A 22532-nucleotide genomic window follows, 5' to 3' on the forward strand; every position below is an offset into this window, starting at 1 on the left:
AATATGGAGTGAGTCTCACGATAGTTTCATATTATATTAAACCTATTCGTAGTTTTGCTGTTTACCTCAAAGTAAAAGAAACCACAATCTTTGATAATTTTTAGAAGATAACATTATCTAGAATACTACACGACAATCAGATCTCGTTTAACACACTCGATTACTCGTAAACAGCAGAGATAACAAAACCACACCTATGCTAATAGTACTCAATACTCAATACTCAATATTTTATTGCTTTTCCACAATGTATGGTTACAGATGTTACAAAGAGATTATGTGATCATCATGGACCCTGTGTGTGTGAGTACATTATTATCCAGTAACTAACATCGAGAAAAATATGGCTCGGTAATTTTCCTTGCTTCCTTGTTACAGTTGGGCTGGGCAGCTTTTGGGAAACTTCGGCACATCTTGCCATCAGACATCTCTCAGTGCCTAAAAACGAAAGTCTTCAACCAGTGCGTAATACCAATTTTAACCTACGGAGCAACGTGGACTTTGACTGCGGGGCTAATCAACAAATTCAAGGCCGCTCAGTGAGGAGACAGAGCAATGCTAGGAGTTTCTTTGAAGGATAAAATCCGAAATCACATTATCCGACAAAGAACGAAAATCACCGACGTTGCTCAGAGAATTAGTTCGCTGAAGTGGCGTTGGGCTGGCCACGTCTGTCGCAGGACTGATGAACGGTGGAGCAGACGAGTCCTCGAATGGAGACCACGGACGGGAAAACGTAATATAGGGCGTCCTGAGGCATGGTGGATGGACGACATTAAGAGGGTCGCTGGCGGCGGATGGATGCGAGGGGCTGAAGACAGAGTGTTGTGGCGCGCCATGAAGAGGCCTTTGTCCAGCAGTGGACTGCTGTAGGCTGATGATGAGTTTTCCTTGTGCTCGACTTGGCAGAGGCACTACTGTGTCCCCAGGTATTACTGTCTCGTCTATGTTGTTTTTAGAGTTCCATACCTCAAAAGGAAAAAACGGAACCCTAAGGATTACTTTGTTTCTCACGTGTTTAGATATCGAGCTGAAATTACTATCAAATACTCAGATCTGCTACCGCTTGGAACAGTGAATAAATCTCAGATAGTAAATTAATTAACAGACGTCCTCTCAGAATGAGAGGGCTTGGGTCGTAGTTTCCACGCATTCCCATTAATTATTTAATGAATTTAGGTGAAGAACAAAAAATTGCATACCACCTGCGTTAGCAGGTATTTATAATTACTCCTATTTTTTTTTCGATTGTGACATGAAAATTATCAAAACAAATGTATAGATTTATTTTCGTTTCACAATGAAAAAACTTTATGATAATTTTAACTACCTGCTAACGCAGCTTTAACAGGTGTGCAACTTTTTGGTCTTCACCCATTTTAGAGTCATGTCCACATTATTACGAACACTGGCACTAATCCATCCCATCCCAGCACATCCACCAGGATGTCTACATAGATGTGTGTGTGTTATGATGAAATAGGCTTTAATTGCGGTGCACCGCCGCGTGACAATAGTGCATGGTGCGCCGGCGCAGCGCGGGAGGGAGAAAGCCGGCACGAGCCGTGGGAAACCGGCGCTGGCGTCGCTTCTATTGCCGAAAGCTGGGAGTCCCAGGGTTGCCACTCCTGCTAAGTTTTTCATACGTTTTTTTTGTTAAATTTGTAACTGAGCAGCGATTGACTTCCGTTTAATAACTAGTAAATGTCGATGAGGTAAAATATTATGCGGAAAAGTGGTTTAATCAGAAACTTTAGGTTGTAGGTAGGTAAGTAAGATAATCTAAAGAAAAGTTTCAACTGGTGAACTACTTATAAATCGTTGGCATCTGCATGAGATATAGGTCAAACGCTATCCAGATTTAATAACTTTTGTAAGTTTTTGTTTACATACTTAACACATAAGTATACAAAAACACACATACACAACGCAGACACACACACACACACACACACACACACACATACGACAAATTTCATTAAAGGAATTAATGATTGTAGTTTAATGTTCGTTATAATTATCCAAGCATAATTAAACGATAATTTACACAATATGATTGTTGTGGAAGAGCGGGTTTCCCTGACAAAAGCTAAAAATATTATTTTTGTAATTTTTTTGGGACCAATAAAATATTGTGATTTTATGTACAGATCTATTTTATTTTAAGTAAGTACACTCCTTGCTTGGGAAAGTAAATAAAGTTTAAGTACTTTATTTTAAGCAATGTTTTAATATCTTCTTGAAATGCAAATTAATATTATTATGTATCATCATGTATCATGCACACACATATTTACAAATGTTCGCATTTATAATAACAGGAAGTGGTTGAAAAATGGTTTTCAAATTTTGAATTTTTGGGTTACTTATATATATATTATGTACATACGAACATTGCAAATACAAAAAAGCCGTGGTGGCCTAGTGGTTTGACCTATCGTCTCCCAAACAGAGGGTCGTGGGTTCAAACCCCGGCTCGCACCTCTGAGTTTTTCTAAATTCATGTGCGGAATTACATTTGAAATTTACCACGAGCTTTGCGGTGAAGGAAAACATCGTGAGGAAACCTGCACAAACCTGCGAAGCAATTCAATGGTGCGTGTGAAGTTCCCAATCCGCATTGGGCCCGCGTGGGAACTATAGCCCAAGCCCTCATGTTCTCAGAGGAGGCCTGTGCCCAGAAGTGGGACGTATATAGGCTGGGATTGGATACGAACATTGCAAGTTAAATAAAAGCTTGTAGTTACTAAGATTCAGGATTTAATACATAGTTCTTTGGTGGCAACCCTAGACATCTAATACTTATGTAACATAACGAATTGATATCGCACGCTTTGATGCCTCTATGTTCCGGAGACGCGTCTATATTGAACTCGACAAGCCGCGCATTCTGAGCCTTATCACAACGGAATAAGAGGGGTTATTGATTGGGGATCCAAAGTAGAAGGTAACAGCTTATTTCACACCATTATTGGACGAGTTGGGGTTTCAATTACCGTTTTCTGATGAAAGTGGTTTAGAAGTTGTGAAGGAAATAATAAGTTAAGTTGCCCGCGACTTTGTCTTTTTTTTTATTTTTTTATTCAACTGGATGGCAAACGAGCAAGTGGGTCTCCTGATAATAAGAGATCACCACCGCCCATAGACACCTGCAACACCAGGGGGATTGCAGATGCGTTGCCAACCTAGAGGCCTAAGATGGGATACCTCAAGTGCCAGTAATTTCACCGGCTGTCTTACTCTCCACGCCGAAACACAACAGTGCAAGCACTGCTGTTTCACGGCAGGATTAGCGAGCAAGATGGTGGTAGCAATCCGTGCGGACCTTGCACAAGGTCCTACCACCTGCAAAATGTCTGCATCCCATGGGAATTTTGCTAGTGGACTTATACCTATTTATAAAACTGAAACTCTGACTGAATCTCCACGAATTTTGATGAAATTCAGTAGGTACAGTCAAGTGCAAAAATAAGTATCTATTCGAACCACTCAAAAATATGTTACTACGGCCTTATTGCGTCGGTATAAGAGTCTGTGGTACTTATTTTTGAAACTTTGAATAAGTTCATATTTTTACACTTGACTGTACACAAGTCACAAATCTAATACCTTTAAACGAACAATTCTTGTGTATATATATCGGGAATCTCGGAAACGGCTCCAACGAGTTCGATGAAATTTGGTATGTACTTAGGGGTTTTTGGGGATGAAAAATCGATCTAGCTTGGTCTTATCTCTGGGAAAATGCTTGTTACCGAGTTTCAGCTCGAGCAAAGCTCGGTCGCCCAGGTACTAATTTGCTTATATTAACACACGGGGTATTTTTAATACTTATCGTTTCCCGCGGGGTGGCGATGAATAAACACTACCACCAAATATGGATGTAAAAATATACAAATATTTAACATCGAGAAAAAAATACTGGAGAATTGAACGAAACACTCGCAAAAAACAAACTTTAGATAGGTTTTTGATAAAAAAAATATACTGTGCACCAAAAAATGTGGCCATCAAACTTACGCAGAAATAGATAATTTCGTAATTATGTAGAGTGTGCCAAATTTTATGCCGCTGAGTATATTTTATTTGAATGTAAGTATTTTTTTGTTTAAAAATTTCGCGATTTGCTGAATGTACTTAGGTACCTCGTACTACCTTACCTATACCTACTTAGATACGAACGTTGCAAGTTAAATAAAAGCTCATAAAAATAAACAAAAACTAACTCACCATCATGCACAGCACTGGCCGACTACGCGCCTTACCTCGCCTCTTGTACTTATAATCTCCCATTGTCACCCTCGAGGGACGAGAGAAAACGACGATTTTCCGCCCGAGGGCGGCTCGTGCGCGCGCGCATTGTTCGCGGTAATGAGCGATTACGTGACTGCCCGGTGGTGAAAGATCGGCAATTAAATGCCTTCTGGTGCTCCGAAGGAAGCAGAGAATTCGTACATACTTGTAACTGGGTCGGTTAACTTTTCCCTGTACCGCGTTGCCATGGTTACGTCCCCTAAACAACTCTTTAAAACCATGAGTTTCTCCATGTTTTCTGTGGTTATAATTCATAGAGCGTACATACATTTTTGTCGTAGTTATAAGTTCATTATTTAATGGACAATCTTCTAAGCACATTAGTAGCAAATACCATAACAGTTTTTTTTTAAACTCTGTCACTGTTGTCTCATCGACAACGGGACAGAATAACAAACAAGAAAAAGTTGATCGACCCAACTGCTACCATAGAGTGATGTAAAATCACCAGCATCAATATCTGACACTACAAAGTGTATCTGATACGACTCTATTTCTACGTCCGATAGGACGGGTCAGATATTTTTGGCCGCTCCGCTGTGACAGATATTAATGCAGGTGGTTGTACTCGTACCTAATTCGCACGAGGGTTTTTGAAAGTTCGTTAAAAAACCGTTCACATAACTCAAATTAATACCCATTAACAGCTGTGGTGGCGTAACGTTTTAATCTATGACCTCAATTCAATTCAATTCTTGAAAATATAGCTCCATCGATAATATCGATGATTCCGCCAATGTCGAGGTTGGAAAAGACACTATTGGTTTAGCCGTTGTTCAGTAGATTCAGTGTGCGGTATAATCTATGACCTCTGAAGCAGAGGATAGCGGGATAAAATCCGGACTTGCGCCTCTGAGTTACTTTATTCTATGGCAGAACCAGTGTTGCTGACTCCAATAAATCCGAGTTGCTAGGCTTAATGTCAAAAGTCATCAGAAAGTCGCCTAGTCTGCCAGGGTCTAGGCCAAATGGATCTAAGCAACTGGTCACAGTCAAGATCTTACCTATAGTCCAAGAGTAAAGATCGTCGCTAGATAGTCGTTGCAATTGTTTGTTCGCACTAAAACTTCAATAAAAAACATCATTTCTAGCGGCAGAGCCTCTAAATTGGCAACTACAGAATTGCTAACCGAGTGACTGCTGAAAACAGTTCCTTTTCCGTCTGTTCCCTTCTTTCAAGAATGATTTTTGCAGATTGATCGCATTAGAATTTTTCAGAAATTATTTTGTACTGAGATTCTTATCCTTGTTAACATTCTTCTTAAATTTGTCATAGACATATAAAAGTTTTCCATAAACTGAGCAGATAACTTCTAACATTTAAATTCCACCTTAAAGCTTAGGCAAATAACCGGGGGCAAGGAAGGAGCACTACTAAAAGCAGATAAATTTTAAAAGACACATTTATTTACAGATCTAACTTTGGAATTAGAGCCCCAGTGAAAACAGGGCTTTGGCGTAGCACAGACAATTGACCGCGCATCGCATTTCAACCTAAGTTTCTTTCTGATTCTTCTTAATTTCTTCATCTTTGGTTTGGTTTGATGTCTTCAACATAGACGCTCCCTTATTATTTTCTGCGACATCCTTCATCTCTCCTAACTTGTCTTAACTTATGTCTTGACAATGATCAGCCTAAAGCCTTCTCTTGATTGACTCCCGTGCTTTCAGCTCTAAGTTTTAAACGTAGATGTTTTCCTTCAAAGCCACGGGCCTCATAAGTCGTTTACCAGATTGCCACTTTAATTCATCCTGGATTTCATCCCGGCGGCTCCGCACCACGGTGGTAAAGTAGAGCAACACCACTGGAAAAAATCATGTTTTAATAAAGAGTTGAAACTTTAACTGACAGTTTTTGATATAGGATTTTGATTTGTGTAAGCATGACAGTGTTATTATTACTAAAGCACTTTAGTATAAATATCAAAATAACGCTCTAAAGTTGAATTGTCCCCGTAGGAATGTAGACTAATGCTGGACTGGGTAGAAGATATTTGCCGAATGCATTCGAGTCGTTCATCGCATCGAGTCAGGCATCGTTTTGACCAAAATTAACAACTTTTCTAAAGAAGACAAGAATTAACCTAACCATAAAAATTTCATTTTTAATACAAGCTTTTTTTGCTGACTGTTCTTTTTGTTGACTGTACTTGCATTGTCACCCTAACTACATTTGCATACCAAATTTCAAGTCGACGCCATTAACCGTTGAAGAGTTCCGTCCTGTGGAGACGATCCTGGCCGGAATAAGAGGATGTCCCAAATTTCAAGTCAATCTGACTACTGGAAGTTGGTAAAATTTTACTTGCATGATTTGATTACAGACAGACAGACAGACAAACAACGGGACAGTTGAAACTAAATAAAAGCTTGTTAAAAAGAGGTGTAAAGAGAAAGAGGGCGCCTTTGCTCAGCTATGGGACACCTAGTATTATATAAATATAAAAACAAAACTTTTGAATAATCAACTTAGTGTCCTTTTGAGCGCTTAATTAGTACAGCGTTTTCGAAAAGACTTTATGGTGCTAAAGTCTATCAATCGACTGTAAACACTTTGTAGGTCAGCCTTCCGGATATAAAAGGTGTTCTAGATAAAGTGGTTCAGAAAGATAGTCCCAACGACTGATTTCTTAGGTTTTTGGGCACGTTAGTCGCAAAGCACGTTAGTAGCACGATGGAGGTAGTGATGATTCAGGGTAGAGTCGAGGGCTAGAGACTACATGCTTGGTTCTCAATTGGGGACCGTCAAATCTGTCATCTATCCCTGTAGTATGAATACGCTATTCATATAGGGAAAGCCGTGGTAGCCTAGAGGTCTGTCCTATGGCCTCTCAAGCAGAGGGCCTCTGAGTGTTTCAAAATTACATTTGAAACTTTCCACGAGCTTCACAGTTAAAGATAATATCATTAGGAAAGCTACACAAACCTGTAAAGCAATTCAACGAGTGTAAAGTTTCCAATCCGCACTAGGTCGACGTTGGAACTACGGCTCAAGCCCTCTCATTCTGAGACAATGCCTGTGCCCACACGGGGTACATAGGCTGCGATGATGATGATGATGACAGGGCAAGACCAACGGAGAAGGATCCTGAAGGTAGAGGCCGCAATATTGGGCGACCTATCGACTAAGTGATAGTAAAACTCACGCGAATAGACAACGTAGGCGGAGGAAACGTAGCTGATGCTCTGTCCGGCCCGCTCATCGATGTACAGCAGCACGAAGCCGATGCAGGCTATCAGCAGCAGCCCCCCGCCCAGGAACCAGGAGATCGTCAGCCACGGCCACATCAGCGCTGGACGCTTCTGCAAACACCAACATCGTCAGTTGTATTTAAGTAAATCTCCCCACTAGTATTATAAATGCGAAAGTTTGTAAGTATGTTTAATTGTTAACTTTTCACGTCTAAACCGCTGAACCGATTTAGATTAAATATGGTATACAGATAGTTTGAGTCCCGGGGAAGAAGATAGGATGGTTTTTATCCTGGAAAATGGCATAGTTCCCTTGGGATAGCGATAAATAAATTCTACGCGGGCGAAGTCGCGGGCAACAGCTAGTAGTTTAATATATACCTAACCTACCCTAGAAAGCTTACTACGTGCATATTTAACCAAATTGGCCTAAGTTAAGCCAGATGATTTGTTTTAAGCTTCACAATTGTGCCTACTTGCGTCCTTGCGTGAAGTATTGAGACCTTCCCTCCTGCTGCCAAGTATTTTTAGGCTAAGATCGAATATCGACCGACCCAATGTTTCTTTTAATAGGTTTGCTATTTCAATAAAGTAACAGACATTTTTAGGGGTTTTTGGGTTAGGCAGATTTGGCTATCGATCACGAAACAAACGATCCCACGATCGCTAGCTGTTAACACTATCGGCGAGAACTCGTTACTTCTTTGTCGCAGCGACCAGAGCTTCGCTGGGCTATAGATACTTCAGCGATGTCAGCTTACGAAGTCGAGTGGAGCGAGTATCGCACTCGAACACTCGCTTAGCCAGCGACAAAACTACACTTCTTGCTGGTTTCTAGTTACTCTACTCGCTTCTCGCTCAGGTGGGACAACCTACGCTAATTACAGGACACCAGTACAGTCACCAGCATTAATATCTGCCACAGCGGAGCGTGCTAAATATCTGACACGTCCTTCCGGCCGTAGAAATAGAGTCGTATCAGATATTTATGCACGCTTGTTGTGTCAGATATTGGTGCTGGTGCTCTCAGCTTTAATTTATACCTACTTTTAATTCTAAAAGTTTAGCATTACGTTGCGTGCTCTGGTCATTACTGACCTAAGATATTGATCCCATATAAGGTAAACGTCGGAATGTACGACACGCTTGTGTCCAATAGACGATACCCTGCTATCATCTCTATTGCTTATGACATAAGGTTGAAGGTGCCATCTATTGGGACAGTGACTCTCGAGCACTCGTACGTTTACTTTATATATATTAACTTAATCATGTACAATTGATCAGTGAAATTTCTGTATTTCTACTCTCGGAAATACCTCTTGTTACAAATAAATTGTTTGGGCCTGTTGTACGTTCACAGCATCTTGTTATAGAGGAATTCCTATCCTGCTCATGTCATTGTAGTTCTGACGTTAAGTAACAGACTAGAGCGGATGGCTACACCCACGTTTACCTTAAAAAGTTCTTGACATAAGTCACTAGTAATGGAACTCTGTCTATGAAGACTGTTTACAATTTGCTTAGGACAATAACGAAACAGGTGCCATCGACTAACTGCATATTGAATGACGAATTATGCATTTTTGTCTAGGACTACTTGTATATATTAAAACGAGCAATTCATGTATATTTACATATTTATCTCGAAAATCTCGGAAACCGCTCTAGCAATTTTGACAAAATTTGGTGTGTAAAGTTTTTCGGGGACACAATCTATGTAAATGGCTTGGAATTATTTCTGGGAAATCATGTCATTGTGTTCTGAGTGTTAGCCGTAGCGGAGCTCGGTCACCCAAGTATTTACCTGGAAAAGTCCAACAATCATCATGCAGCCGGTAATGAACTGCATCAGGGAGGTTATGAAGACTGTGCTGAAGAAGAGCATCGTGCTGGAAGGCATCTGCAGCAAGGCCACGGGGACTGCGTACAGTGCAGACACCAACGCTGCCAGTAGCTGCAAGAAAATATCCACTAATTGAAATTATCCTACATAATTTAAGCTTTTTTCGGACGGACTGAAGCTCTTTTTTAGGGTTCCGTATTCAACTAGGAACCCTATAGTGTCGCCACGTCTGTCCGTCTAACCTAACCTAAGCTCAGAGACCGTTAGTACTAGAAAGCTGTAATTTGGCATTAATATACATATCAGTCACGCCGACAGTGGTAAAAGAAAAATAGAAATATTTTTTCATCTCTCCTGTTCGGAAAGTTTAATTTTTACGAGTAGATAGACGGGTGGAAAATTGCGTTTTCATCTTTAGGGTGGAAAGTATTTTTTTAAAAATTTTCGATTAGCCACGGAGTCAAAGATAATTGAGTTACGTCAATGACACTTTTTTTTCACATTTCGGCATGGCCATCTAGATGCACGTCGTGACCAAAGAGCTTATATACAACACTGGAGGTTGAACGCCGAACATCCGTTTGAAACAAGAAATTTGATCTTTATTACGTCACGAACATATTCCGTCTCTTTCTTTAGTTAGATTGAGAAAAAGATGGAAGTCATTCGTGAAATGTGAAAGAAAGAGATGGAATATATATAAATAAGTAATAAAGGTCAAACTTCTTCGTACGGCGTTCAACCTCCAGTTTTGTATATGAGCTCCTTGGTCGTGATCAACTCGACTTTTTTATATAGTCAGCCGCGGCAAGTGGCCAGGTCGAAAAGGTACCGTTGGAGGTTGGATATAAGTAAATTCAATTTATTATTATTCTCATTTTTTGTAGTATTTTACTTTCCTCACAGTCGAAATGAAAAGTAGAGTGTCTAAATCGGGTGAAATTACCCATTACCCCTCGAACTATTGGCGCTCTCACTTATATCTCGGGTGAAATGGGTCACTTTCCACCCTTGGTTATCAATCTACTATTTTAGGGTATTTCCCATACACGTAAAGAGTAGTATTAAATTTTAAAGCGCAAATTTTCATTATATTATTTGTTATGAAATCTTTTAACTAATCTTAATGACATGCCGGTCGCTGGTTTTCTAAATATTCTCTCCGTTTCGTTTGAAGTTTAACCATCCACTTTGATGATACGGTGATACATTGGACTTTTACTTCGATACTCAGCCATGTGGTTTGGCAATAAAATTGTAATGTAATATTTGATTTGCGTTATTCAGTTTTTAAAGGATTAGAGGTTGTAAAATTTTAATCACTGATGACATACGTACGTGGGTAAGCAAGAGATAGTCATCTACCAAATGTAGAGTTACCACAGTACGCAAGAGATCTTCACTCTACAAAGTATCGTAGAAATTTGTTTATCTCTTTTTAATTATAATTATCGATTTCTGATTTAAAACAAAACAAAAGTTAAAGCCTAGTTCTTCTGATTCATACAGTCATTAAGCATCCCTATTGAACAAAACTACTTTAAGTCGAGAGTAAGTTTCTTTAAATACCACAACAATAGTCAAAATTTAATTATTTAAAATCATTAGCCATGAAAAAATGCATAACTAATTCCCTCAACCTAATTAGTCTAATTTTTTTCCTGATCCTGAGTTTTAATCGTAGCCGCAAGTTAAGTCGTTTAATTTTTATTGTATAAAATCCATACTGATTAATGAGTTTCATCATTTATATTATTATAAATCTTATTTGATTAATTTTACCTTTGACGACATCCATATAAATTCTTGTAACTTGATATTTATGACAATTGTGATGTGATATTATTATTGAATTATTAAATTAACTTAACTAAATACACCAAAAAATATGTAATATTAGTAGTAGGTACGTAACTGCGCCCATGAGATATTTTATCAGTGACTAATATTAATTTAATTATTTTCCATAATTTTCAATCACAAACATTGCAGTACTTAATCAATTACCATTTACCAAGGTACAAAAACAATTACAATTAGATGTATCCGACAACAAAAAAAAAACAAATGCCGTAAGTAATTAACATTGTAATTTGGAGAACATAGTAAACTTAAACATAGTAATAAGTACTTACGGTCCACACAAACCCAATGATCTTGGAGCCAATATCCAGGTTGACACAGCAGCAACAGGTGTCCAATCGGCACAGACCCATAATTTAAACTTTATTTAGACTTATATAAATGTGTGTTTACACCTCAATGGGCAGGATAACAATGGCGCCAGTGCCAAACCAGCTATCACTATAGTTACTATGATTAATTTTGAAGACTCCATTATCACGACTGGTTGATAACAGCTAGAAACACTTCAGACGATTGTATAGACCAAGTACAATTTTTAGTACTTACTTATATGGCATTTTGGGACGTTTCGTCACTGTTGGTATTTTGTTGTCTGGGTAATTTTTGTTTGTTTCTAGGTTACCTTATACCGCATTCTTTGGGATTCGTCACGTTTATATCTCGAAACACTTTGCGTTTGTTTGCCTTAGTAAAGTTGATAGACAATCTGTTGCTCACGTCATGCATTGCATTGTATTGCATGAAGGAATGGATGAGAGAAAAGTTTTTTTTTGTTACTGGTAGCAGTATTACGAGCTGTAAGTTAAGTTTGTAGAGTCGAAATAAGTTTTAGTTAAAAAAATCTATTATTAATTAAGAAAATATTAAGAAAATACAAAATATCTATAGGACTAAAACTACAATTAAATTAAAATAACTAAAACTAAAACTTTAATTAAAAAAGAGAGGTGGGCCTCTTGGCATGGTGCCCATCACGCAGGCAGCATTCCCGCGTTGAACTGCGATTGAGATTCTTTGCGCGAGAAAGCTGCCGGCGCAAGGGTTGCCTGTTGCCTCCCTTAACCTATTGCTGAGCTCCCGGTGTAGCTCCAGCGCACCCTTACCCCAAGGACCTAGAGTCTCGACGCCGAAAGCAAAGAAATGATATGGGCGCCGAGACAGCTATATTTTGTGACCATGAGGCGTTCCCGGGCGTTTGCCGCCGCCCCGCACATTTGGTAGTTGCTGGTAGGTAGGACGCCGCCAGGGTATCTGTACAGGTAGCGTCCCACACCAGCGCACGGCCAGTCTTCCAGGGTATCAACGACATTCCGTCAGGGCGCTTGCCATCGCTCCGTACAATCTGGGGCTCCAGAGCAGCGGGAACGTTGGCACTAACGAGCCCCCTTCTGAGAATGTCGTTGAGAGCGGCGTGGCGGGACAGGCGGCCGGCGCCCGAGGAGCAGGAGAGGCCATGGTGGCCGAGACGGTCCACTGGAGCAAGAAACACAATTGTGACTTGCGCAGATCCCAACTCCCAGCCGGAGACCAACAGCTATGCGTAGAGTGTCTGGGTCGATAAAAGTTCCAGTGTTGGGCGAGGGGTATGCATGGAGCCAGTAACCAGATTCTGGCTTGGACACAGCTAACAGTCTGGCCCGGTCCCTGCCTGTTGAAGGTTCTATTAATGACTGAAAGGTGGTGACGGAGGCCATTATTGTATCCCAGGCCCTTTGCCTATGTGGTTTGGACGGGAGATTTGGACTCGGTCCAGCTAGCCAGGCATTCGTGGCCTCGTTCAAGCATGCAATCTCGCAGTTAATGCCCGCTGGGGCTTTAAGTATTCTACCTGTGAGATCTAGCGTGCTGTGGATCGAAGATAGGAATGCCGGCAAAGCTACACTTGCTAGTTTTTTATACAAGCCTTTTTTGCTGACTGTAGTTTTTGTATGTATGTATGTAAACTCTTTATTGCATATAAAAATAAAAATACAAATACACAGAGAGGAGAACAAAAGCGAGCTTATCCCTAAAAAGGGATCTCTTCCAGCTAACCTAGTTTTGTTAACTGTACCTACTTGCATTGTCATCCAAACCACACAAAATTTCAAATCGATATCATTAAGTAACAGTTGAAGAGTTCCCTTTGTGGGCAACTGAGCCCACAGAAAAAAATCCGTCCTGCGGAGACGATCCTGGATGGACCATCACAATTCCATCGCCAGATTATTGTATTGTCACTGGAATTTGATTACCTACAGGAAACAGGTTGAACTACGATTAAATAAAACGTTTGTTAAATTAGTTAAACTTCCTAGACGTGATCGCTAATTCATGTAATTTAAAAACGTTACTCTTTAAAGTTGAGTTGAAAATACCCACTTGCTCGTTTGCCTTTCAGTCGTATAAAAAAAAAAAAAAGAATTTGATTTTTTTAAAGGAGTAGTTAACTATTTATTATTCACTAACTTTGGAAACGTTACTTCCTGATTTTTGTATTTTACTTTTACGTTATTTTTGCTAGAAATTAAAAAACAAGGGACCGTTAGAAAAAAGATTCATAAAGTAAACCTACCCTAGTAGCCAGTGTTGCCAGGTGTTAGGTACTCTAGCAAACCGTTCGGTATTTTAGCACTGTGTTCGGTGTTCGGTATAACAAAGATACGGGTATTTTTTTCTGATACATTTTTCTCTCTAATAAACGATCAAACCGTTGGAAGCGTTTGTTATTATATTTTTGCTCACTGTTCGGTATTTATTCGAAAAAGACCTGGCGGTTGTAGCACGGCTTGGTAAACGAACGACGACCACAACATGGAAGACGAAGCGCTGGCAAGCCTTCCTCCAGGTCACTCACAACATCGCGAGAGTCACGGCCGGGAAACCCGTGGATGTAAGTGGCCAGTTATCGTTCATTGTAGCGTTCAAAGGGGCAGGCCTTTGAGCCTTTGTTCCGTCTTCCGGCTGATGATTATAGATATAGACAAGTCATAGACATAACCAGGGATCGTAATCATCCTGATGATCAGCCTACAGCAGTCTTCTGCTGGACATAGGCCTCTCCCATGGCGCGCCACAACACCGTCTTCAGCCCCTCACATCCATCCGCAGCCAGCGATCCTCTTAAGGCCTCAGGGCGCCCTACACTACCGTTTTCCCGTCCGTGGTCTCCATTCGAGGACTCGTCTGCCTCACTGTTTATCGGTCCTGCGACAGACGTGGCCAGCCCAAAGTCAGCAAACGGGGAAGAGATCGTCAATGCGAGATAAATCGATGGAAATGACGTATGACAATTATGACAACTAATGAATTTTGCTCGCATTTTTACGAACCCTAATAACTTTATTCAACATCAAAAGTACATTGTCTCTTAAAATAATACACAAATTACACTTTCGATGATGTCGAAAAGGAACTAGCTACTTATGATGAGAGCTTGCCCAAATATTTTTTCCCGTTACGGCAATATCTTTTCCACTAGGTATCATCAATTTAACTTTTATTAAGCTGATATTGGAAATAACTATTCTCGATGCTATTCCGAAAAACACAATTACTACATCAAACACGGTTATCGGGCTCCAATAATAGCACCACAGGCCACTTTTTTTTTATTGAACTGGATGGAAAACGAGCAAGTGGGTCTCTTGATGGTAAGAGATCACCACCGCCCATAAACATCTGCAACACCAGGGGTATTGCAGATGCGTTCCCAACCTAGAGGCCTAAGACGGGATACCTCAAGTGCCAGTAATTTCACCGGCTGCACTGCTGCTTCACGGCAGGATTAGCGAGCAGGATGGTGGTAGCAATCCGGGCGGACCTTGCACAAGGTCCTACCACCTGCAAAACTTTACCGCGTATTGATAATCCACAAAACATAGTCTCAGAAACTAATGTTTTTGCGTTTGAATTCTTGGTACTTTACTTACCAGTACTACTTGTAGGTACTATTATATGTATTCTGTGCCTAAATGTAGTTGAACTTTTCAGGATCCGATAAGTAAATTATCACTTCGCCAGGTTTTCCTTAACTGTTATTCCCCGCTTTCAATCGGTATCTTAAGCTTGATTTATGTAATTGCAGACGATAAGCTTCACTGTGATCTTACCACTTCATGTAGTATTTAGGTATCTTATCATTGTTATGTTCAACGCATAGCAAGAGAATCAGAACAGCTAACACCTTACTTACTTACTGTTACAACTGCGGCCATTCAGCATTACACAGTCAAAAGAGAAGAAGCCGTGTCTAAAGTAGGTTCTTTTTTTCCCTGTCTTGTACAGGGTGATACGGGGTAAAGTGAGCAGGATAAATCCTATAGAATCAGTTAGTTAGTAACGTTATTTAATTTTAAGTAAATTATTTACTAACGGCATGGTGATGGTGACTCTGCAACACAGCTCTGCGATTAAAGGTGTAGAGGTTTTACTTATTGCGAACGATCCATTCATCATTATCATCATTAGCCCACAGCGGTCCACTGCTGGACATAGGCCTCTTCCATGGCGCGCCACAACACTCTGTCTTCAGCTCCTCGCATCCATCCGCCGCCAGCGACTCTTAAGGTCGTCCGTCCACCGTGCCTCAGGACGCCCTTAACTACGTTTTCCCGTCCGTGGTCTCCATTCGAGGACTCGTCTACTCCAACGTTCATCGGTCCTGCGACAGATGTGGCCAGCTCAGCGCCACTTCAGCGAACTAATTCTCTGAGCAACGATACATTATGATATCAATTACTGAAGGTGTAGTGTTGGATCTGCTCAAGTCTCCTGAATCACCAGTACACTACACGGTAAGCTACCTAGAAGACAAAAGTCTAAAGCATCTTGCTGTCAAAAGCACGGATTTGATAGAGTCTGAAACCTAGGAACTTCACCTTAGTATGCGTATCCATTTTAGCTTTGATAATGACGATTTTCAGATCTAAATGTAACACAAATTGCAATAATATTGTGTAATTTGAACATTCTGTCACCACTGATATCGCTTTCTTATCCGATTTTAAAAGTAGGTATGGTATGTATGGACAGTAGATGTACTATAGTAGCATTTACTACCTTTGATGGTTCGTCGTACTGATAGTAACGACACATTTGTCTATTTTCCTGAAAATATATGTGGATAAATTACCTATGTATCTATGACTAAGTTTCACAATTCAGACGTATCTATATTTATGATTAAATAGGTAGTTATAGGAATTTTACTCTCGTGGCATACGTAAGTCTTGGTCAAACAGAGCTTCGTTATAATAATAATCGATTTATTGCTATGACGAAGAAGTTGATTTAGAATTTTCCTAGAAAATGTGTGAGCGTACGGAGTATTTAAATTATTATATGTGGTATTGGTGTTATCACAAAATGTTGCATTCGGTACATATCTAATAATGATGCAGTTAGCTGTCGTAATATTCACGGACTTCACTGTCCAACGAAAATACGACTGAAAATACAAACTGAATCATGGATGCGCAGAAAAAAAACAAAAAAAGAGACCAGCGCTGGGAATCAAACCCAGGTCCTCAGCATTCCGTGCTGTGTGCCATACCCTACACCACCACTGGACAACTGCACTGCACTGTACTGGAACTGTACTGGACAGGAATGCTGAGGACCTGGGTTTGATTCTCAGCGCTGGTCTCTTTTCTGGGTTTTTTCTGTGCATACATGTTTCAGTTTGTATTTTCGTTAAATTTCACGGGACAACAGTAGGTGAAAGTAACAAATTAGGATTTGAAAAAAAAAAACAAAGAGACTCCAAAAACCAATTTTGAATTTGCTGTCCATTTGTTTTTGCCACAGAAAAATAATGTACCTAAGCAATAAATAATCATTAGGTACCATTATCTTAACCTCTTAACCTATACCTTCCGGTGGTATGGTTTGGAGGACATGTCAGTCCCTCTTGGCACGAGTTGTTACTCATTTAAATCGTATTGCTGTTGTGGTGTTTTTATAGTTAAGGCCTTTGGGAACTGACATGTTCATTATCGTTTGATCAAAGTTCCATAATAAATAAAGATTAAAAAAAAACCTATACCTAAGTACAGTCGAACCATTTGAACCACGACCCAGGGTGGTACTTTTGTGCTACTAATGTCATGTTGACATCTCATACTTTTGTCAAAGAATTCATAGTGAAATTTATTAAGGTTCCACCCTGGGTCATGATTCAATTTGTTTGACTGATATCAATAGATAAACTAAACGCAGAGCAAAACATCATGGAATGTTAGGTATATTGTTGAGCCACATAACTAGGCTTATTTTGTTATTAGCAACGATTCATAATTTTAATTTTATTTTATAAGACTTCTAATTAATTGTTATTGATTGTTTTTATGGACTTACGTCTGGAATAAATATATCATTTCATTTTTTTTATCCCTCATTGTTTCCGATATAGATTTCTGGCTGATACTCTCTCCGGTAATCCTTCGGCTAGAGAAGCCAATTCAAATGGATTGTCATCGCTGAAATAAACAACTTTATCTCTAGCTAATGTAAGTACTGTACCTAGGTACGTGACATGATAAATAATTTTACTTACTTAGTGTTATTAGGTATAACCTACGTATATACGCGTCAGCAGTGAAAATTCTTAGTCTAGGTCACAGATTTTCAATTATTTCATAAAGCTTTTATTTCATTTGGAAAATTGTTATTGTCCGTTAAATGAACAGTCAAAGAAACAGAATGGCGTATCTACCAGGATGGAACCTTTGCGCTACTGATGTAATACTGAAATTCCTTACGTATATCTGCCAAACAAATGATAGCGAAATTTATATGAAAGGTCCCACCCTGTATCTACTATTTCACTTTCCCCGACTGTACCTACACAAGCGTTAATAATAATAAATTACTAACAATCAAAATACAAATACGTAAAAAAACTAAAACTATAGGTTACTGTTCGCTTATCTTTAAGTTTTCCTTCCTGTTTAGGTTAGCTTGAAAAGATCCGTTTTAGGGATAAGTTCGCCTTTGTACTATTTTGTTTTGTTGTATTTTTGTGTTTTATGTACAGTAAAGTATTTACATACATACATACTATAGGTAGGGATGACTGACTTCAAATTTATGACCAACTAGGCTAGAGTTTACCCGCGGCTTCGCTCGCGTAAGCTATTCGATCTGCTACAATTGAAATTCCGGGATTTTATAAAATACCCCCGGGGAATTCCCTCAATTTATATCGGGGTCTTCATTGAGGTTGTGTTAAGAACAAATATCCAAAATTTCAACTCTAAACCCAGCGGTTGTAATTTCGAGATTTGATCTCTATCCCGTGGGAATATCGGGATAAAAAGTAGCCTATGTGTTATTCCAGATGTGCAGCTATCTAGATACCAAATTTCATCCCAATCCGTCCGTTTTAACGTGAAGGTGTAACAAACATACACACACACAAACTTTCGCATTTATAATGTTAGTAGAACACAACATTAGTTCAACAATAAACAAGGCTAAGGATACCAAATGCAAATCTTGTTCAGTTTAGTTCCTAGTTAAATTTAACTTTATCACATCTTCGCTTCAAGCTGTATTTTTGTTCACTTCACAAAATTAACGTCCAAACTCTTAAGCAGAAGACCCGAGATAAATACACCGTGTTTTCCTTGGTTTCTGTTAACTTCAACAGACCGTAAACTTTTTAGCTGTCGAAAAAAAATTTTTTTTTCATACAGAACATAACTTCACATTTATAAAGCTCAAAATAAAAACTCACAACCTTGACTAGTGGCACAGACGACACGACAGACGTGACACAAGAGCGGCATGAAAAAACTCACTTTTTTAACCGTAACTTTAGATTATCGTTCAAGACGGTCACCTACATGTGTCTGTGTCTTAACTAACCTCGACATTGGCAGAGTCATCAAAAAAACTGCGGCAGAACCAATTTTCCTAAAATTGAATATCGAATTAACCTTCCTCCGCTAAATTGAATAGTCGCACAGAAATGGGGAAAGCTTAGGTCTGTCAGAGGCCAAGATCCACTTCTGGAGCCAAACAGCACAGCAAGTAAGTTAACTCATATTTAAGGAGAACAGGGTCCTCATCGAAAGAAGTACGAGTACACCTTCATCCACTTGTTATGGGTTAGGTATTAGTATTTTTGTTGCAATAATGCACATATTTTTATCACTGACATATTTTTATGACATGAGTGAATGTGATACCTATCAAAAATCCGTACCTTACCCAGGCGTGTATATTATGGTTATGACTGAACGTAAGCTACCTACGAGTAGGTATGCATAATAAAAAGCAGCCCAGCGACACCCGAGACTGAAACCGTATCAGAAGATAAACCTAAAGGTATCCATATCGTTCTACGTAACACCTTATCATTGCGAATCATGGCCGCGACAAGTAGCGCATGCGTACAAGACTCAGGAACGTCATGCTTGTAAATATACACAATGTGTAAGTTTTACCGTTTAGAGTTGGTCAGTTTAAGAGTTTAGGATATAGAAAGTGAAGATGGGCGTGCCAATGCTGAAGAGGTGTTGCTGCTGCGTCAGTTTGCAAACTGGGACCATCATCATTGCATATTTGTATTCAGTAAGTATTCTTTTATAGCAATTTACTTTTAAAGCAACATGCTTTACCTATAGCCTAACAGTTTCTTGAAGGAAAAGAAATCACATTGTAGAAAAATTAACATTGATTGACATGAAAGAGGGAAATAAGATTTCTCATAGAGAAGGATTGAATTATAGTTATAGGTTATATTATTAGTATTAGATGACCATAGAACCGGAATTCTGTTATGATAACAATGTGTACACGACAAACGTGATGTTATGATAACCTTGGCATTTATACAGCCTACTGAACGTAGGGTTTGTAAAAAAATTTTGAGTAAGTACACTCAACATTAGATGGATATTCAATTGTTTGTTGTTTTGAATGTATTGCTGCTTTTTTATAAGATAATAATGTGAGTAAATGAATAAGTAGTGGTTAGGTGGGAATCCCGCTCGTCAATCCGCAGAGCCTGTAAAAATTTAATGGTTGCAAAGCAAACCATATTGCTCGGAAGAATTATTCAGGCGCTACATAGTTTCATCCGTCATTGCTATGCTCAAAGCAAGCTGTTTCGGGTCTTTAGTTGATATTAGAACGTCTATTAAATATCTGAAACAGGTACTCACTTGAAAAATAATAAACTTCTATGGTATTTTTGCCCATTCCCACTCCTATTTGGTGGACTGACGACATCGGTGGTTGCAAAAGTGGCGAGTTGTCGTTCATTGTGTCGTTCTAAAGGGGAGGCTTTTGTTCAGCAGTAGCAGTGGACATCTTCCGACTGATGATTAAACGCACAAAACTACCATGAAGCATAAGATATATATTCTAGTCTTTAAAACTTCCCAGGTATGGAATCTTCTGGAGCTGACGATATACAGCCTCCTGGTGACCTTCGGGCCGATGAAGAAGGACGCCGCCGGAGACGCGGAGCAGGTCTCGATGAACAAATACGCGCTGTACGTGGCCACTGCGGCCGTCAACGGGGTGCATCTGCTCTGCTCGCTGCTGCTCATAGTTGCTGCTTACAAGGTTATAATCATCATCATCATCATCAGCCTATAGCAGTCCACGGCTGGACATAGGCCTCCCCCAAAGAGCGCCATTGCGCCCTGTTCTCGGCTAGACGCATCCAGCGTCTACCAGCAGCCTTTCTCAGATCGTCACTCCACCTGGCCCTGGCCGGAGGGTGTTCTACACTACGTTTCCCAAGACGCGGTCTCCACTCAAGAACTCGTTTACTCCAGCGGTTGTCGGTTCAGCGACAGATATGACCAGCCCACTGCCACTTCAACATGCTTATTCTCTGAGCTATGTTGATGATCTTAGTTCTGTGTCGGATAGCCTCGTTGCGGATTATATCTTTCAGAGAAGAGGTTTATAATAAAATCGTTTATTTCGGGCAACATGGACAATACATTTAATACATTATTCCGAACTTTTATAAAACAAACCTAACCTAACCTAATATTGTGTTCTATAAAAGCATAAGAAAGTACATTAAGAAAGAGAGTTGGAAAACGATACAGTTGGCAAATTAAACATTTGGCAAAAAAATATTATGCGAAAAGGCAGAACCCGGGTCCCCCATCATGTATTATAGATAGTTTAATATACTTACTCGTATAACCTTGCAGTTGGTACAGTCACTAGCACCAAAATCTGACACGACAAAGTGTGCATAAATATCTGATACGACTCTATTTCTAGGGCCGATTGGACGTGTCAGATATTTTTGCACGCTCCGCTGTGGCAAATAATGAATGCAGGTGACTGTACTTCAGTGGCTTGACTTAGCAAACCAACGTTTAAAGATATTCTACAACTTGGGACTAAAGTAACTGAAACCGTTAGCTAGTTAAGCTCCAGAGAGTTATGGGAACGTGCAGCCGGGTTTTTTAGCACTATCAGAGCTCAGCGAGCTATGGAGATTGGAGAGGGCTAATGTTTCAAGATTCTGTAGGGATCGAATCATAAATGAGGTTAGGATATACTTAGAAAAACGAAGCTCACCGACATAGCATTACCTACATTTGGAGATAGACCAAAAGGAGATCTGTCTCCAAGCAAATATATGCATGGGAACTGAATTCCGAAGGAAGGAAGGAAGTTAGAATTCATGTTTAAGAATGCGAGTTGAGAAACTCCTTTCAATAGCGCGATGCAGGATGTAGCAGTTACTGTATTTGATGACTAGATGGCGTTAAGGGTACCTATCTATCTACATACCTACTCATGCGTCGTAGCATTTCCTCTCCTCGATGATTACGTGAGGCTGGAGTCGCTGGGCTAGATCCTATTTAAGATCACACCTCATTAGAGCCACCCGGCACCCAACCAGCACCACCTCTACTTTCGGCGTCCACTCATTGTCGCCAGGGGTCCACGGGTGGACGAAGCGTTGACTACGAGTGGACCTTGCGTGGTCCACTAATTTCCTAGTAGTCACTATGGCGGCGAGCAGCGGGCTGTCACCAAGTGGTGCACTCGCCATCGGCGCGTGGCAAACTGGCGAGTGAGGCGATCCGGTGACGTTACGGAGTTGATGTAGTGAGCGTATACCCATACAAATACATATGAAGAATACTAACCGCTCGAGGCGAGGCGGTGCTGGAGGGGTGCCGGGTGGCTATAATGAGCTGTGACTTAATCAGAGCCTATCGTGCGAGTGACGATAGCACATGAGAAAGACAGATTTTTGCCACAGAGTATTTGCATGAATGAATTTTGGAACACTGGACAGATCTCTCAATTTACCAGTATACATAGCTAGATAATAAATGTACCTTTT

The 22532-nt window shown here is 40.0% G+C and overlaps 2 protein-coding genes across 3 annotated transcripts in view; both read right to left on the reverse strand.

Annotated features, from left to right (window-relative positions):
* Positions 1-16512, reverse strand: part of LOC141429823 (uncharacterized) — a 30614-nt gene extending 14102 nt beyond the window's left edge. Inside the window, exon 1 of one of the 2 annotated variants that reach the window (XM_074090385.1) lies at positions 16078-16512. In XM_074090385.1, the coding sequence (XP_073946486.1) occupies positions 16078-16095 (18 nt within the window). In that variant the 5' untranslated portion in view covers positions 16096-16512. Of the gene's footprint in view, positions 1-4230; positions 4311-16077 lie in introns of those variants that run through there. The other variant, XM_074090384.1, reaches the window with a different exon arrangement.
* LOC141429829 (uncharacterized) lies at positions 5700-11639 on the reverse strand. The gene is made up of 4 exons (XM_074090392.1): positions 11488-11639; positions 9314-9463; positions 7461-7617; positions 5700-6119 (listed from the first exon to the last, which is right to left on the reverse strand). Exons 1-4 carry the CDS (start codon positions 11566-11568, stop codon positions 5995-5997), a joined length of 513 nt encoding a protein of 170 aa, XP_073946493.1. The 5' UTR covers positions 11569-11639; the 3' UTR covers positions 5700-5994.
* Positions 16513-22532: the final 6020 nt, after the last annotated feature.

This window comes from Choristoneura fumiferana, chromosome 7, assembly GCF_025370935.1.
Source record: "Choristoneura fumiferana chromosome 7, NRCan_CFum_1, whole genome shotgun sequence".
Taxonomy (NCBI): domain Eukaryota; kingdom Metazoa; phylum Arthropoda; class Insecta; order Lepidoptera; family Tortricidae; genus Choristoneura; species Choristoneura fumiferana.

Excerpts from the sequence above, each read along its gene's own strand:
- LOC141429829 (XM_074090392.1), bottom strand. The coding sequence starts at position 11,568 with ATGGGTCTGTGCCGATTGGACACCTGTTGCTGCTGTGTCAACCTGGAT. Across the intron at positions 7,618-9,313 it reads TGATTGTTGGACTTTTCCAG|AAGCGTCCAGCGCTGATGTG; the intron begins GTAAATACTTGG and ends TGGTGTTTGCAG. Across the intron at positions 6,120-7,460 it reads CGCCTACGTTGTCTATTCGC|TGGTGTTGCTCTACTTTACC; the intron begins GTGAGTTTTACT and ends GATTTTTTCCAG.